Source organism: Meleagris gallopavo, chromosome 21 (assembly GCF_905368555.1).
Source record: "Meleagris gallopavo chromosome 21, MGAL_WU_HG_1.1, whole genome shotgun sequence".
In the NCBI taxonomy this organism is placed as follows: domain Eukaryota; kingdom Metazoa; phylum Chordata; class Aves; order Galliformes; family Phasianidae; genus Meleagris; species Meleagris gallopavo.
In genome coordinates this window covers 7,456,318-7,473,751 of record NC_139424.1, presented here as the reverse complement: position 1 = coordinate 7,473,751, position 17,434 = coordinate 7,456,318, and the positions used below count along the sequence as shown (strand labels likewise).

At 40.5% G+C, this 17,434-nt stretch overlaps 1 protein-coding gene across 1 annotated transcript; it reads right to left on the bottom strand.

Annotated features, from left to right (window-relative positions):
- Positions 1-53: 53 nt before the first annotated feature.
- Positions 54-15,822, bottom strand: INTS2 (integrator complex subunit 2). Its single transcript, XM_010722042.4, has 24 exons — positions 15,460-15,822; positions 14,954-15,092; positions 14,223-14,325; positions 13,867-13,980; positions 13,110-13,240; positions 12,831-13,004; positions 12,083-12,309; positions 11,320-11,445; positions 11,134-11,205; positions 10,930-11,044; positions 10,457-10,525; positions 9,956-10,090; positions 9,603-9,779; positions 8,806-8,914; positions 8,618-8,722; positions 8,040-8,204; positions 7,625-7,826; positions 6,995-7,120; positions 5,307-5,496; positions 4,371-4,616; positions 3,361-3,468; positions 2,100-2,205; positions 1,747-1,923; positions 54-1,642 (listed from the first exon to the last, which is right to left on the bottom strand). The coding sequence occupies exons 1-24, from the start codon at positions 15,750-15,752 to the stop codon at positions 1,473-1,475; spliced, it is 3,579 nt and encodes a 1,192-aa protein (XP_010720344.2). The 5' UTR covers positions 15,753-15,822; the 3' UTR covers positions 54-1,472.
- Positions 15,823-17,434: the final 1,612 nt, after the last annotated feature.

Here is a 17,434-nt window from a genome sequence, read left to right as displayed (position 1 = left end):
AATTCACCCCAAATTAAAAATTTGTGCAGCTCTGCACCGTTCCGCACATCCACTTTTTTTTTTTTACCTAAAATTATTTATTTAAATATCTATACTGCATAGAAAATCGAACATAACAAGAAAAAAAATATATTTACATACATTACATCGAGATGACAAAAAATATACCCGGGTGTTACCACATGGTTACACTCAAACAATCCTGGAATGGTGGTGAGAACTCAGCATTAACCTCCCAGTTAACATCCAGCAGAGGTCAAAGACAGCTATGCAGGACTTCCTCCAGCCATACTAAACATCAGACCATTATTTCTGAAATATAAGCTGATTTTAATGGAAGAAAATATTTTACTTAATGAGGAATGCTGAATGCTGTCACTTCAAATCCAGTAAAGATAGGCTGCCAAGCTTAGCAAGTCAAGTACAACATCCAGTTCTGGCACAACAGCCCAACAATTTTATCTCCCTGCTGCCTCACACCAGAGCTTGCGCAACTTTCAAGAAAATTGCACCATAAACCTCTTCTGCAATGCCACAATACATCCATCAAGGCCAAATCCTGCAGCGGTAAATGAAAGATCATGTACACACATGGATTTAGCCTTCTTGTTCTCTGAGCTGTAACTGCTGTGGTCTGGCTGAAATTCGTCACCCTTCTCACTACTGTGACTTCTGTCACAATCATCTCCAATACTAATTTCTTATTTAATCTTATCCCAATGACAAGTTATCACTACACTAAATCTAACAGCATTCTCATCTCTTTTAAACTGAGGTTTAAAAATACTGAACAATCTGCGCTACAGTTCAGTTTGTAGCTACGCCAGGAGGTTTTTGCTTGGGTATTCATTTTTTTTAGTTTGTCTGTTTAAGAAACTTTGAAACCAGTTTCGAACTTTTCATGAAGGCTGGCTGATCTTTAAATTAATCAGTTTTGAAGTTACTGATCTCGAATTGTCAACAGTTCATGGGCCAGTTTGGCTCAGTTCTGTGACTAATTCACACTTTGACCAATGATTCAAAAGGCAAATAAAAAAGTTAAAGCTTTTTCTTAGTAATCAACATGATGGTGCAAGTTATTTACATCACTTTTCAAGTGTTCCTTGGAATATTTTATTCCATCTTGCTCTGCAAGGCTCTGAAACAGTAGTTCATTTGAGTTCTAGTAAAGCTCTCCAATCTCGAATTTTTCTTACCCATCATTTTGCATTTTGCTCAACAAATGAAGTCCTCACTTCACAGCATTACAAAACCCATTATGGGTTTGTTGCTGTATCAAATCAGATATAAAGCACACCCAAAAAATCATGCCTACTTTCAAATGATCTACCAAGCAAAATAAGTCCTTTTGAAGTATTCTTTTCCTTCAACAAGGTTCAGCCGTAACTGAATCCAATGAATTAAAAACACAGACTTGTGCTTCAATCCACTTTGGCAGCTCTTTCCAAATCCAGACACCATTTGCATTCTTCCTAAACTCCACTGACACTCATGTTAATAATTTCAATTATAGTACTCTCAACACACTGGCACAACTGAACATCAGGGTCCACACTTGTAATATCCCTTGAACAACTTTTGTAAGGCGAATCTTTACAAAGTCCCAACACTTCATTTGGTCTCTCCTTCAGCTGCTGGAGACCTAAAAAAAATTAAGTTAGAAAAACAAAGTGCATATAAATAAATAGTTATATTATATCCGTAACACCAGTAAATTACTTGTGCAATACAAGCTGCCTTACTTACGTGTAATTATTGGGTCAAAGTCTCTCGTCTGTGTAGCAACATCAGAGGCACAAACTTGCCCTATCTGTATCAGCAGAGACATAATATCCTCATATAATGGAGGGAAGGCTTGACAGAATGACACCAAACAAGGCAGGGTTGGCATAAAAAAGGCATAGCGCTTTGACTGGGTTAAAACTATGGAGAAAAAGGAAATAGGTAAGTAGAAAGGAACTATTACCAAAATCTAGTCAGGAATTGTTTTGTTACCTTTACAGTTACAATTAACTTGTTGGCATTTTGGTACAACTGTACATGACCTAGACAAATCTAACTTCCACAGCAATGCATTCAGGTATTGCTGGACTGCTCACCTGTGAGTAGGGTTCCCATCACATTGATAGCCAAACGAGCCACACTGAGAGATTTCGGTAGAGCATATTGAATGCACAAAAACGAAAGTAACTGGATGGCAAATATCTGTTAAGTAGGTAAAAGGCAAGAAAGAAATGAACAGTGAGTTTTACATTGCTTTGCAATTACGATCCTAAGCTCTTCACATAACTTAGGAGTTAGTAAATATTCTCCATTTCACAACAAGGAAGAGAAGCCTTAAAAATAGTTATTGCAAAATTTTTCTGCTGACTTTAAAAAAAAAAAACACAACACAGATGTTTAACATTAGTCAAGCATCAGTTAGGCTTTCAGAATTTCCCTCACAGACATCATTTGTTCCAATACTTCTACGAGCAACAAAGGAACAAACAATTTACAATGTAATCCTTGTAAAAGCTGTTAAATATCCCATGTGTTCCAGCTTAAACTTCAGCTGAATGCCATCTCATGAGCAGTATTTAAAAGAGATTAAATAAAAGCAAACAAGAAATTTGTTTAACACAGAGAACAGAAGAATCTTTAGCTCCCAAATATCCAGCTACCTAGGACTAGAAAAATTCGTAATCTCTTATATTGCAGTATACCAAATCAACATTTATCACTGCTTTAGGAACTACTAATTAACAATTTTTTGCCCTTGTTTTTCACAACCATGACAAGAAGACCTTTCAAAAATCAAATTCCTGACTCTTCCTTTGCTAAACTTCAATTAAGTAGTAATATTCCCTGGGAAAAAAAAAAAAAAAAAAGACTTGGTAGTCAAACCTTTCACAAGGAAAGATAAAATTTTGATCCTCAGGCTGCTCCATCTGTTCTGCAGAGTATCTCTGCAAAAAAAAACTTTTCAAAATCTGAACTTATGCAAGTTCCTCTAGCGATCAAATATCAGCTAAAAAACTAAGTAGGCAAAACTTCTGCCAACTGATAGATACACAATATAAAAAATGAAAACTGTTACTTAAAGAGCCTTTATTCACATTCTTAGAGGTGAAATAACACTGAAATTCATGAGCATCTGCAAAACAAATGTACAGAGCTATGCTGGAGGAGTCCTGGATTTGGTGGCAGAACCTTTAATTCAAGGTAAAAATGCTACAGATACTACCTTAATATACTGGGCAGGTTAGAGCAAGACTTTTTTTTTTTTTTTAAGTCGTCTTTTTCTTCTCTCCCCTTAACCAAGACTGTATCATGGTTAGCTACTTACAGTGATTCTCTGACTAGATGATCGCACAATACCTGTTTTTCAAGTTCAGGCTGGGCAATGAGCTCAGGTATGAAATCCAAACAGATGTGCATCGATGGAATCCCTGCCACCGTCAGGGCCAGCAGTTCACATGGATAACCCTGCCGGATTAAGAAAACAGATATACCAAAAGTATTTTAAAAATTGCTTCACTAATGTTTTTTTCTAAACAAATATATACACTTTTAACTTTCCTTCGCTCAGAAAGACAAGCAACAGGCCTGCACCTCAAAGGCAACTTGAGGGAGGCTTGGTGAATCTGATCCATGGGACTCCAACATTTAGTATTTGCCCTAACTTGCTTATTTCACAACAGAACCATTAGGACTTTTCCAGCCACTTAATCAATTCCAGGTCAAGGCAAATTAACTGCTTTTAACGAGACTGCCATCTGGCAATGTACAATTTAACACACACCAAAAACCAGATTTATATTAAAAAAATTGCTAAGCTTCCCAGGCTTCTTTTTTTGAAGGCCTACAGTTGCCCCGACAGGGGCATTCTTTAGCCTTCGACTCTGAGGAGATGAAGTGTGCCCTAACAAAAATGAAAGATAAGAGGTTTACATCTGAAATCACACTACGGTTTTTGAATAATGGGTACATGAATTTCAGATCACTGCCAGAAAAAAAGTAAACCCCCCACAATATGTGGAACAAGTAATTAAAAGATGTGCATGCCAGTTTTCTTTGGCCTAGAACGGACACGCTATTTCAGTATATAACAGGGCAAAGGCACAATCAAAGCTTGTGTTTAATGATGAGGAACAGACATGGCTTTGCTGCTCCCCCCTCAGCTACGACAGTGAGCAAAAGCACTGAAATTTGGAGGGAATGTGGTTACTACAAATGTGGGAGGACAGAAAGAAGAGTGTTTTTGTAATTTGTAAGGAACACAACAATAGCACCCAAAATCCTTTGAACACTTTGTTTGGTTCTTTCCTAACCAGAAGGGAAAAAAAAAAACCACCAACATAAAAGAACTAAAATAATGCAAACCAGACCTGGAAATGAACTAGCTTTACTATATTGGGGTCAGCTATATACATCTGATGCAGCAGGCAGCAGATCAGACACTGGACCTCTCGAAGGTTACACAGCAAGCTATCTTCTTCTTCCTCTAGATCTGAACTCTTCGGACCTGTGGTACTCTGAACACTCTTTAGCAAACTGTAGGTACTACTGCTCTGGGTTTTCTCCTCTTCTGTTGGTAAGCAGATCTCTAGAAGAATCTGCACGGCAGCGCTGTCCTGTGAAGAAAAGCAGCAGGAGAACATAAATAATAAAGAAACAAACAAGGCACAAAACAAAATGCGAAACAATGACAATTGTAGAAACTAAAGGCAGTTAGATTGCTATAAATTCTGGCTATTGAACACTTTTTTTAATAGAAAAAAAAAAAAAAACAAAAACCAAAAAACAACAGATCAGGAAATATAAATCCCAGAAAACATTAGAATGCTACCTGAACAAATGCTTAAATCCAGTACATTAACACAATTATAGATCAGAGCAGTCATTTCATGGGAATCAAGTATTATTTCAAAATATATCTTCAACAGCCATTAAAGCACCCAGATCAAACAAAATATGCATATGCCATACAATTCACAGTATTCAGAGGAGACTACTCGTTTCAATATAAAAACTTATTAACTAAAAAAACCATTCTCTAAGAGACACTTTATATGTGACATTCTTCCAGACAAAGGTAAGGAAAGAATGTCTGTGAAACACAGTTAATCAAGAACTCCCCAGAAAGTATTTAACAATCTGAATGCAGAAACTGCTGCTTCTTTTTCACCAAAAAAGAAAGTCAACTAAAACAAAACAAATACTCTATTAGGTCTCCTGTCTTTCCTTTTTTATTTTCTATTTCTGTATTTCTGTTATATCATTTACTTTCTCCATGACAGCGACTAACCATTTTTCCTCTTTACCTGAGCAGCAAGCAATGCATTTTTCAATTCTTCCCTTGTAACTTCTGGGGTTTCTGGACCCATGGCATTGTTCTGGGATGGCCTAATGTCTTGCTCTGCTGTTTCTTTCAGGTGAGCATTGAGGTAAGCTTTTGAAGCAAGAAGATATCCATTCAACATGTGCAAAGTTATATCCATCAGAGGAGGGCTCCTGATACAGGAACACATCAAATTAAGCCTTTTCAGTAGGCAGAACGGTAAGACAGTAATAGTAAAAACAAACTGAAGGAACTCAAAGATGCACTTGGCTGTACTCTGCATCATACTAAAGCATCTTTCCCTATCATCACAGAATGCTGAAGGTTATAAGCCCTTCTGCTGCCCTGCTGTTTAGTCCTGCTTCTGTCATGCATATGCTCTACAAAAACAAGGAACTACTGAAGACACTAATTCTTGATAAACAGAGGAAACTAGAACAGAATCTGCAGTAGTGATTTAAGTAATCAATGCTCTGAATGATGGAGAAAAAACAAGCTCCACGAAACTGCTCCCACAATACTAAGATGATAACTTTCAAATCACACTGTCTTATAGATCTCTCAGAGTATTGGAAATGTGAGATTTTCCATTTTCATCCTAGGCTGAAGGGACGTACAAGTAAATATTTCATCTATGGGTTGACTTTAAAGATGTCTCCAACAGAAAAGTCCAGCAGAGTTGCAGTTGAATGAAAACTGGATTAACAGTTCAATTGCTAAAAGGCTAGGAGGTACAGATACACACAAACAAGAATGTGATGAACACATCAAGATGACTGCCACTCATTTATTACAAACAGCAGGGTAGTAAAAAAAGAGTAAAAAGGGAAAAATTAAACCACAACTGACAGGAGACATAAAAAAGCATACAAAAAGGAAAAAAGCTGGAGGCTGAAGTACTCCTACAATGATTAACCATATCCTTTTTAAAATAACAAATGCAATTTTCATCAGTACTATGAAAAACCGAAGTTATAATGTACAAATTCTGACTTAAATTTTTTGCATTAGTTATTTCAAGTTCTCCTTAAAAGCTGCTTTGTTGCTATTAGTTATGATAATTTCCACTACTAAAATTCTCAACTAGTTCTTCTGCATCAAAGCCATAACTCAGCTTTACACATCCTCCTCTGTCACCATGACAGCTCCTGGAACGAATTTCTGAGTGCTGCTAAATGAGTTTAGTCGAGAAATGAGGCAAATCTACCTTTGTTACATACACCAAGCACCCTCTGGCAGAAACCATCACCCAAAAAGATGCAATATCTACAGGCCCATGAAGGGTGGTAGAAGACAGCTGTGAAGAGGCAGGATGTTGCAGTGACAACCCTTCCCGCCATGTGGCAGCAGCCATTTTAAGCATATTGCAAGATCTAGAACAAATTCACACACATGTATCTAAAATGGATGATCTATGTGTAAACCCCAGAGTTTCCAAAACAGAGCTCTGTAAGATTATTTAACAAGACATGCAGCTGGACAGTAAGACATGCCCAAGCAGCACGCACGGTTCACTTCTCAGACCAACAAGTTCAGCACACAAAAAAAGGTGCACTCAAAGCTGGAACTTACCAGCTCACGTGACAAGTTTGAAAATATGTTGTCAAGTACTGAAAGTTTTTGGTTTTTTATCAGACACCTTGGGGCATAAAAGCTAATGGAGATGCTTACCTATGAACTCTCTGATCACACCTCAGCACAATCAAAGGATCAATCATCAGATCATTCTGAGTGTACTTCTGCTGTCGGACCATTTTCACCGAAGGCTGCAGAGCATTAACAGTCATCACCCACAACCTAAAATGAGATTATTTTTAAGATTTTGGTTTTTTGAATATAGAGAGCAAAAGGCTCACATAAGCATCCGAGTACTCACCACAGTCAGCTGTATTTTTCTGCTCCCTGACAGGCCTACAAAAACCCACACTGCATTTGCAGATGTTGAAGCTAACCATGATACAGTTAACTTACATTCCACAAACACAGCATTCTGTTTTCACTGCAATAGCGTATCCACTTCCTCAAAAAAGGCACATTCTTACTAGAGCGAGGTCCTACTTTATAGAACAATCTTTCTATACCATAAGCGAATGAGAGACTTCCTTTCTCCTGAAAACAAGAACTTATCTTCCTCTTCAATACAAACAGTTAAACATTTTAACAAAGGAAAAAGGAATGCAACTCCAGCACACCCTATTCAGTCATGATCTACACTTCCTCAGACAAAGGAATTAAGTTATTACTTTTAGAACAGAAAGTGGCAGTCCACCTCTATCTGCACTAACAGCATCTCAATCCTACCTTCTTGGCATCACAGTGTTAAGAACCATCCACAGTTTGTTGACAGTTTGAAGAATCCTCCGTGGGACTCCAGCATTTAGCAAACAATTCATATTTGATGTCAATACTTCTGCATATGGGATCAATTCACCAGCAGAGAGAAGCGTTAAGTGTTCTAAAATCTGCATCAGCTGGGTATGATTTCCAGGCAGCATGGAAAATGCTATAAAAGAAAGACAATGGGATCTTGGTGAAACTGTACTTCTAACATCTTCTCTGATTTTGTGACCTGAAGACTCATATATTAACAATGCTGCAGCAGAACATTCTCATTACACAAATGCAGTATTATGATCAGATGAACTGAATGACTGCAATTTCAAAACCCCCCACAATCTCCCAATTTGAAAAGAACACTGCACAGTGCAGTTGTTACCTTCCTGAAGCTGTTTGGGAGAATGATTCTTTGCAATGGTTGTGAGAAGCATCCTCCTCAGTAAGGCATCAGTGCCCGTGATCTGCTCCTCGCAGATCCAGTCTTCCACAATGCAGAGGTGTGGATAGTTAGTTGCAAGAAGGCGTAACAGTGCAGAATGCAAACCTGTAAGAGTATTCGGGAAGTACACACCTTTGATTTAAATAGCTACATCACTCACCCGAACATAATTCTGCCTAGTATTTTAACAAGAGACCTTCACAGACACTGCTGAACATTTTTACGAGCTTTGCACATTCACTGCCTGAAGTTCTACCTCCTACAGAAAGGAAAAGTTCTATTTTGGAGACGTGAGAGGACTTAAGCTCAGCCTGAATAAAAACTTAATCCTGAGGTCATTTCTACTTTAAAAACTAGTTTATTACTCTTTAAATTTACCTCTCATCTCACTAGTTACTGCTGACATTTCAAAAGAAGCAGAAAGGCAAGCACACTATGAAACAGACAGCAGCAGCAGAGCTGGAAACAAGCTTAGCTTTCCATCCTGATGCACATTAGACTTTCACAGACAGATATACCTCCCAGTTCCTGCTGTAGCCCCTGTGCCTGCCGGATGAGGTACTTGATGGGAATCTGATCCATTAATGCTGAAGAGTAAGACTTGGGTTTTCTTTGCATGGCAGCTAGAGAAGAAGAGGAAAAGAAGCCACATGCAACAGTTGCAAAACAGCATTTAATACAAAAATCTAAACATATTCACAAATACCCAGTATCTTCGTGTTTGCCAGAAGTGCTTCTTCATATGACAGGACATAGTAGAGGACGAGCAACTGCGTTGTGATGCTGTACCGCTGAGTAGGACGAGCGTTTTCTCCCTGTACACAAAACCACATATAAAGGCCATATCACGTTCCCAGTACCAGGGGACAAAAATTTGGATTTACCTACGAATACAAAGGAGGATAAGGCAGTAAACCTTGCATAAGACTGTCAAGCCATATGAGGTCTAAGCTGAAAGTGGTAGGAAATTTTGTTTTTTAAATTACCTTCAAACGTAAAATGTACTTTTGATTTCTTGGAGCCGCAGGATCCCAGCACAAATCAATGCTTGCCTCTCATTCTACATGTATCCATGTGACCCATACTTCTATCAAAAAGGTGTTTCTTACAAGAACAGCTAGAATGCTTCATTTAATTAATATTTTTGATCTAAGAAGGCCAATAATAGAAACCTTAGATAAACACTTCTCCTTTTCAATCCATTTTACTGCTAGAAAGAGTTCATGACTTTTAAGTGTTTTAGTTTCTATTCTGAATAGCACAAATTGACCACTTCCAAAGGAAAAGTGTGAAAGGGTGACAAACAGCAATCCTCCTAGAGCACTGGGCAGCACGAACAAGATTCACTTCTGTACACGTAACCATCACTGAAGGGCAAAGCAATTGACTACATAGGGATTAAAGACAAAAATACAACTTTCACAATGTAAAACAAGCATACATACAATGTACTGAACCACACCCACATTGACATGAAAGTACATAAAAAAATAAATAGTTTACCCCAGTGAGCCCTTGAAAAACGTTCAGTATCTCCTGTTCTGTGACAGGCTGGTTTGTGGCTTCTGGGTTGGATTTTGATGCAGGAGTAAGAATGGAGTTAATGTAGACATCAATAAGAGGAAGCAGCTGAGGGTGGAGCGGAGTGGTGGTTTCACAGAGCTGCCGATAAATCCAGTCCTGGAAAAAAAAAACCAACCATGGCACTATGCTTCATTCCAGAGCTGAAAATAACCACATTTTTTGTTGGTAACGGGCTGTAATAATCACAAATAACACTGGTCATATTTTAATTTTTTAGGCAATTCATATTGGAAAAGCCAAACTTGAGAACAGAAATAAAATGAAGCTCATACCTTAATGGATACTTTGTGCTTGGTGAATGACCGGCTTCTTAAGAGCTGGTAAATGCAGTGAATGGGTAGAAAACCAGTAATGTTGGCACTGAGACTGCCTGTAACAGGCACACGGACTGCATGGGCTGTGACAACCTAAAAGAAAGTTATAAATGTCATGAAAAATAACACAGATATTCACTGTATCACAAAACACAGCTCAACGTGACAAAGCTGCAGAGCTACATCCTTTTGGACATTTACTCATTTTTGATTGTTTGGAAACTAATGAATGTTTTTATGTGGTTTAACACAGTACACACAGGATGTAAAACTGCAGCACAAATACAGTGAAGAACAATTTCCCACTGCTATATTATTTATGCAATTGCCTCAACGTACAAAAGAAAAGGCCAAAGTTTTTTAGTTCCAGGAGGGCATGAATTCTTGTAGGTCAAACTTAAGTGCCTGAAGAAAAACAACAAAACAAAACAAAACTAAAAAGACTAAAACCTAAAATACCTGTTCGGTGAAAATCTCTTGTGTGAAGATTGTCTTCATTCTGCTCAGAGAGCTGGGCTTTATAACAATCTGAAACACAGAACGAAGCACTTATAATGTTAAGTTCTAGCTTTACATTCCAAACGCAGATATTTCTTAAAAGTACTTAAAATAAAACCTTAGCAGCTCAGTTTGGAAATGACTTCAACCACTTTTCTTAAAAATATCTTTTCTTGCAAATTATGATTTCTACAAATCCACTCAATAACCTGATGTTATCTTTTATCATAACGTTCCTGTTCCAATTTTACACACAGAGCAACGTTTTCTAGATGAGCTTAGATATTCTCTTCTTCAGTATACATTTAGTGAGGTACATCAGCAAAACTGAAGCTTTTGTATAAAAGCAAAGTAAACATAAGAGCTTAAAAACACAGTGAAAAAAGCTCATTTTAACAGAGAGAGGTATGTGTCAGAAACAGCTTAGGGTTTACCTTCATTCCCAGTGTGGAGCAGACCAAATCAATGATAGCACTGAGCTGATTGCTGTGGAAATACATGGCTACCAAGAGAAGCATCTCTCCAAAGGAAGCAGACACACCAGAAATGCTACAACAGCAAAGAGGAAGAGTTCATTTCCAATGGAAATAAAAGTGAGATTACTGGAATCATTAAAAACAAAAGAAGCCTCCTCTCACCTTTCAAAGTAAGCTTCTTCCTTTATCATCCAGCTCAGCCACATCACCATGAGCTGTTCCTGTTCCGGTGTACTGCACAAAGAAATCACATAAAAGATTATTTGCCCACAAATTACAGTTGGTTTTACTACCCATTACTAGCAGAAAGAAAAAAATAATTAAAAAGTGCATTAACTGGGGAAATACCTGACAAGAGTGGAGAAGGCCAGCAGCATACAAAAGGAGAGAGAGACAAAGCGAACACCAGCGGGGGTTGCGGGCGGCCGGCTGGTCATCAGCTGCAGCAGCTGCTCAGCTTCTTCATCTGTTGGTCTGAACAGGGAGAAAAACCACAAAGAACCACTGATCATTTCACAGTGATTTCCAATCTCGCCACAATGGTTAAATGTGAAGTTTTCTCTATCATTCAGTTTATCAGGTTACTGTCAATATAAGAGTATTAAAATTAAACGGCACTCCTCTTGAACTTAAGAGTCACAATAAAAACTCAAAGTTCATACGGTGTATGTTGCGACAGCTTTCTGTCCTACTCTGCTGCTCCAAATGCTTAGGATTCTTTCAATGAGTCTGTAGAACTGATTTTGCAGCTTTAAACAGAGCAGTGCCTTTCCCACATTAATATTTTAGATTAAATAAAACATCAGTGAAGTTCATACGTGGATCTTCATCATTAAAAAGAACTTTTCTGGTAAGAATAGTACCAGAAAGTAAAAAGCACACAATGTCTCTGAAGACCTTCAGCATTAAATAATATTCACTCTCAGCACTCATTCACATTTCCATCAGCTGGCAGTTCTGTGCACGTGAGAAGTGCCTCCTTCAGTACTCAAACAGTTTGATTCTACCAAGAACAGTTTAAGGATATTAAGATACAGAGACATTAGAAGTGCCCAAATCTCTCATCCTCTGTTTAAATGAGCAGCCAGTGAGTAAAAGCACAGCTCATTACTTCAGCCCAGCAATTCCCATCAAAGCGCAGTAGAGCCGTAACAGCGCGCTGGCTTTCACAACGTGCTCCTCCTTCAGTCCAGAGTACACAGACACATTTGGCTCCGTATCAACATCTGCTTCTTCAACAATGTGTGTGCTGCGAACCGTGGGAAGGATTCCCATGAGCTCCAGGAGCAGCTGTCTCCTCATTTGCCAAAGCACAGAACTGATATTATCTCTTTTTCTCTGTGAGAGAAGTTAAAAAATGAGAACAATGTAAAACTCGTCAGGCACTGTATGAGAGAAGAGCTTCTGCAATGATGAGCTCAAGAAAAAAGTAAAATAAAATGAATGAGAGCAGGGAAAGGAGGATTTTTTAAAATAAAATTTCAGTACTGGGGGAATAGGCAAGACATGACCGTATCGTAACGCTTTAATTCAAAATAAACACAAACAGCTTTCAACTTCAACTTCACAAACAGGATTCAACTTCTTACTGTGAACATTGAGCATGAACAGTAATCACTGACACCTCACCATCCACTCATTTCACGGCCTGTTTGCTTACGCACCTGAAAATCTCTCAGAAACACAACTGAAGAGCTGCCTTCAGCAACTCTAACTACAGACCTGAAGGTCCCTTACCAGCAAACTGCCTTGTGAAGGGAGAGGACAGATGTGCATTCAGAAAAACATGGATGCCCATGAGCGGAAGATTTACAGCAAGAACTATTTTTAAAAAGCAGTTTATTCAATGATGGCCTTACCTGCTGGCCATTTCGGATGAAAGTTCCAAACCAAGTTCGAACTTTTGCATTCGTTCCAAGTAGCAAACCACTCACAAAACACACCAGGTCGCTCACTCCATCATCAGAAGATTCATTTTTGGTGTGATCCAATGTCAAAGCCACACCAAGACCTGGTAGATGACACTCTTCCACCTAGAAGAAAGGTCCACACTAATCACCTTTTTGTTGTCAACATTCCAGTAAGGACCACAATTAAGTCTCCCATCTTGTCTCACAACAGATGTGTGTCAGACTCACCACCATGCCTCGGACCCTCAGAGCTTGGGAAGGGTTCATCTTACAGAGGTGACGGAGCGCTTCTGTTCTGCGACGGCCTCCAACACTTTCCTCATCTTGCCGTTCCCCGTTCTTAATCAAACCTCTACAGACTGAACAACCAACAGGAGGTGCAATTTAATCTCATCTTTCCAATAGAAAACCACAAACACACAGAGCCAAAATGTTCTGCTCAGCTCACTGCGATCTATTAGCTGGATTACACCAAGAAGCAGTGATCAACACTGAGTAGGAAGAACAAGGAAATGGTCTTTCCTTTCTTCCCTAAGAAATTACAGGATGTTTACAGATTTATGCATCACCCAATTACTGCTTACACTCTCCCTAATGCAAGCTGTGCATCTGGCAGCACTGGAAAATGAAATTTTATTGTGTGGTAATAGATGCTATGCAGCCATCGTCGCTGCAAATGTTTCACCTCATAGTATGGCTCGATCTGAGGGGCAGGCACGAATAGCAAGGCCACACCAGGTTCATAATCCCAGTAGCAGCTGGGATTGGATTGCTGGAATCAGCCCTAAGAAAGGTGGCCTACAAATGGGAATGCTCACACAGTGATAACTATAATTAGGCTGATAAAAGGGCAGTGGACATACTGAGAAAGAAAGATCTATCAGCATCCCAGTTCTAATATCTACAATAAATAATTTAGCCCAGAATCAACTTTATTACAAATCTCCAGAACAAGTAAGCTAGACAAGAAAAAACCTTAGCTCACCCTCATTAAAGCTATCAGGAACATTTGCCACCAGCAGGCAGAGGAACCAGGCTCCATTTTTAACGTGCAGCAGCGCTTCAGCTACATCAACGATAGGCAACAGCGATGGCAGCTCTGGGCAAAGAGTTTTCACAGTTAGAGTGTTTCACTACAAAACAAATAAAAACTTGCTGAAAGGTATGAATGAAAAACATGTGTCAATCTGTGGTTTATTCCTCTTTCAAAGAGATAGAGAGCCCAGATTAACGTTAAATCAGCCACAGCAGCTCAGAAAGTTTTTTTTTATTTATTTGTAAGAAGTTACGAATTCAAAAGCAAAGCAATATTAATGAACACAGAACGACAGAGCACTATACCTGCTTGCAAAATGCAGAGAACATCTGCTGCCTCCTCCAGATAGACAGGGCTCTCAAAGAGCTCGGAAGATTTGAGAAAAAACTCCCCGTTCGACTCTGACACCTACAAGGCATTTCTCATCAGCAAACAGCATGAAGAAGTTTGTCTAATCAGACTTTAATAGCATTGAATTCAACAGATACAACATATTAAAATTACCAAAAAATGTACAGTTCTAATCACAGAGTAGTCAAGATGAATGTTTAGAATAATTAATATTTACTAGCAGAAGTACTCCAATAAAACCTGTATTTTTGTTTATTTCCAGAAGAAAAACAGCTCAGTGAGAACTCCAGAAATACAATAAGCTTGCACAGGGAAAATAAAACACAGGCAGAAAAAACAAGAGAAATGCATCAGCCAAGACCACGCTGCAGCAAGACTGAAAAATAAGACAGAAACAAAAGGTGTGATTTCATTTTCAGATATGGTTTCTGCACTGAAGCCTCACAAAATCACGTTATATTTGAATGAAGCACATTATGAGACATATTGAGCCTCTATCATATTAGAAAAGATTATCCTCATTCATTCTGAGGAAGAAAGGTTTCCTCCAGGGCACTGGGTTCACACAGAGTTGAACCACGGGCCAGTGCTCAGTAAGACTGAATATTTAAACCTTGGTGAAGCAGATAAGGACCGGATACACGCTGACACGACAGCAGCAGAAGCAGGCAGTAAGTCAGCCCACCTTGTTCATGATGGCCAGCAGCTCGCTGAGCACCAGGCGGAGCCGGCGGGGCGAATCGCTGTGCTCAAACTCCAGCGTCAGCCCGTGCTGCAGCTGTGACACCAGGATGCTCTCCCCGCTGCCTCCTCCCAGCTTGTGCCTGCCAGACAACGAAAACACAGCGATGCCATTTCATGCAAATTTCAGCCATTTCAGCAGGGACTTTTTTCTATCACGCTTAAGGTCGGAAAAGAGCATCGGAACTGCGCAGTATTACAAAGTCAATTCCGTGTTAAATCTGTTCAGACATTAAAAGGACGCACTCGGAGAACAGAGGCATCATTTCAAAGGCCTCCACTCCCCAGCTGCACAATGGAAGCGCTGCCCCTCGGTTTCTCCTCAGCACCCCGCACTGCCACGGTCACACAAAGCCATTTTCGACGAATTGAATAAATAAAACGAACAAGTTAACATAAAACTGCGGGGAAAGCGGCCTCGATCAGACCGCCACAGAACCCGGGCGTTACCGGAGCTGCTGCTCTTTGCTGGCGTCCTGCTCCAGCGCGTGGAAGTCGACGGACAGCAGAGCCACGATGGAGTTGACGGCCTCCACGCCCGAGAGGAGCCGCAGGATGAGCTTCTTATCCTGGGCCCAGCTCTGGCTCTGGTCCGCGGGGGCGCAGAGAGCCATGCGCACCAGGCAGGGCAGCAGCAGACGCAGCTCGGGGTCGCTGAGCGCGGCCAGGCGCACCACGTCCACCTTCTGCATCGCCTCGAAGGCGTACGGACTGACGAACTGCAGCCCCGAACACTCCGCCATGGCAGCCGCAGGGCCGCAGCCCCGTCCCACGGCCGCACCGCGCTCACTTCCGGCGCGGGGTGATGATGTCACGACCGGAAGCGGTGCCGGCAGGCGGGCTGGGCGCGGTAGTTCGGCCTCGGCGCGGCCCTGCCACCGCCCGCCAAGGAGGAGATACCGCAATCGAGCCCCATGAAAAGTTTATCCACTGAAATTCTTTTCTGTTTTTATAAAGTATAAACCCTCTTCTCCCCGCCCCCCAGTTTCCTCGGTCCCAGTTTGTACAACTCAGTGTTTACAGAATTAGGCAGCGACAGCGGCCGTTCCTCTATCGCTTGTCGCGATAAATCGGAGGAGTTGGGCCGTTAAACAGCACGGCTGTGAGGGAGCATTGAAAAGGAAAGGAAAAAAGAGACAAATCTCCCCTAGAAGTGACCCTGCGCTGCACCCCCAGCCCACAGCAGCTCCAAAGGAGAACCCTTAAGAGTACAGCAGCCCCACAGCCCCTCCTGCTGTAAATTCAAGTGCACCCCACAACCAGTAATGATTAAAAACCAACAGCCCCTGCAGGATGAAGCACAGTCCCGGGTCCTTCAATCAGGAAGAAGCCCTCAGCTGGGACCTTAGGACAACACTGTCTGAGTACCACCGAGCTGACAGCGATCTCACCCAGCTCCCAGCAGTGCACGCAGTGCTGCTGCTCAGCAGGGACGTGCAGTGCTGTGCAGCAAAGCAGATGAGGAAACAGCCTTAAAAAAAACAAAACATTTCACTCTTGTTGATAGCTTTAAAATAACGCTGCATCGTACTGTGGTGAGACAGCGTTAACAAAGACAGCGGCCCATCTTCAAAGCAACACGTGAAGTTAAAATTACCACTGGAGGTAAATATAGAAATACAGTGATTTGTGCCATACTGACAGCTAAGGAGGAATATAGCTGAGGATTTAAATATAAATTCATTTTTAATTATTTTAGGAAACGTCAGGAAGATCTACACGTGAGAGTTACTTTAAAATAGAAGCACTGCTGAGAAGTAGGAGTGGTGGCCTGCACTGTGTGCTCAGAACGGACCCAAATAGCAACAAGGCAGAGGGTACTACGTGACTTGATTCCTGCAGAGCTCCATTGAAATATGTATTTTTAATTGGAATGGAAGGATCTCAGATTCCTCTTTCGTTGGACACACAGAAGGAGTAGATGTGGAAATTCCCCTCAATTAGCACTGCCAGAACAACATGTTTTCACAAGACCACTTTGAGAAGCCAGAGTTGAGGTTTTCAAATATTTAAGATTGCACTTGCTAAAGAACCCGAGTTATTGGCTCATGACAGTTCTATTTATAAATCTGCAATTATGTGCACTTAAAATAGTGGAAAGAGAGTAGCTAATGAAAAGGTATGCTCAGTGTAGCAGTTAGCTGCATGGTGTTGGCAATTCTGATATGTACACCTCCAGCTGTGGCTATCGCTTCAGAAATGGCCCTCCTCATTTTTTTCAGTAGTTACAGTATTAATTTAATTATCATTTACTTTAACTGCACTGGGAGTGGAGCACGTGGGAAACTGGAAACAGGCAGCTGTCACAATTGGAGAGCTTCACAGGGAGGGTTGTGGTCCGGGTAACAGAACTGAGTTATATCACTGTTTAGGCAGCTGATTCACTTACCTGTATGAACAACACAAAAAGCCACACCAATCCCAG

What these genes read in the sequence shown, in the direction of transcription:
- INTS2 (XM_010722042.4), bottom strand. Translation starts at nt 15,752, where the DNA reads ATGGCGGAGTGTTCGGGGCTGCAGTTCGTCAGTCCGTACGCCTTCGAG. An exon ending in TCTCTGCATTTTGCAAGCAG is followed by an intron (nt 13,981 to 14,222) that starts GTATAGTGCTCT and finishes CTCTTTGCCCAG; the next exon opens with AGCTGCCATCGCTGTTGCCT. An exon ending in CTTTGACCCAATAATTACAC is followed by an intron (nt 1,643 to 1,746) that starts GTAAGTAAGGCA and finishes AATTTTTTTTAG; the next exon opens with GTCTCCAGCAGCTGAAGGAG.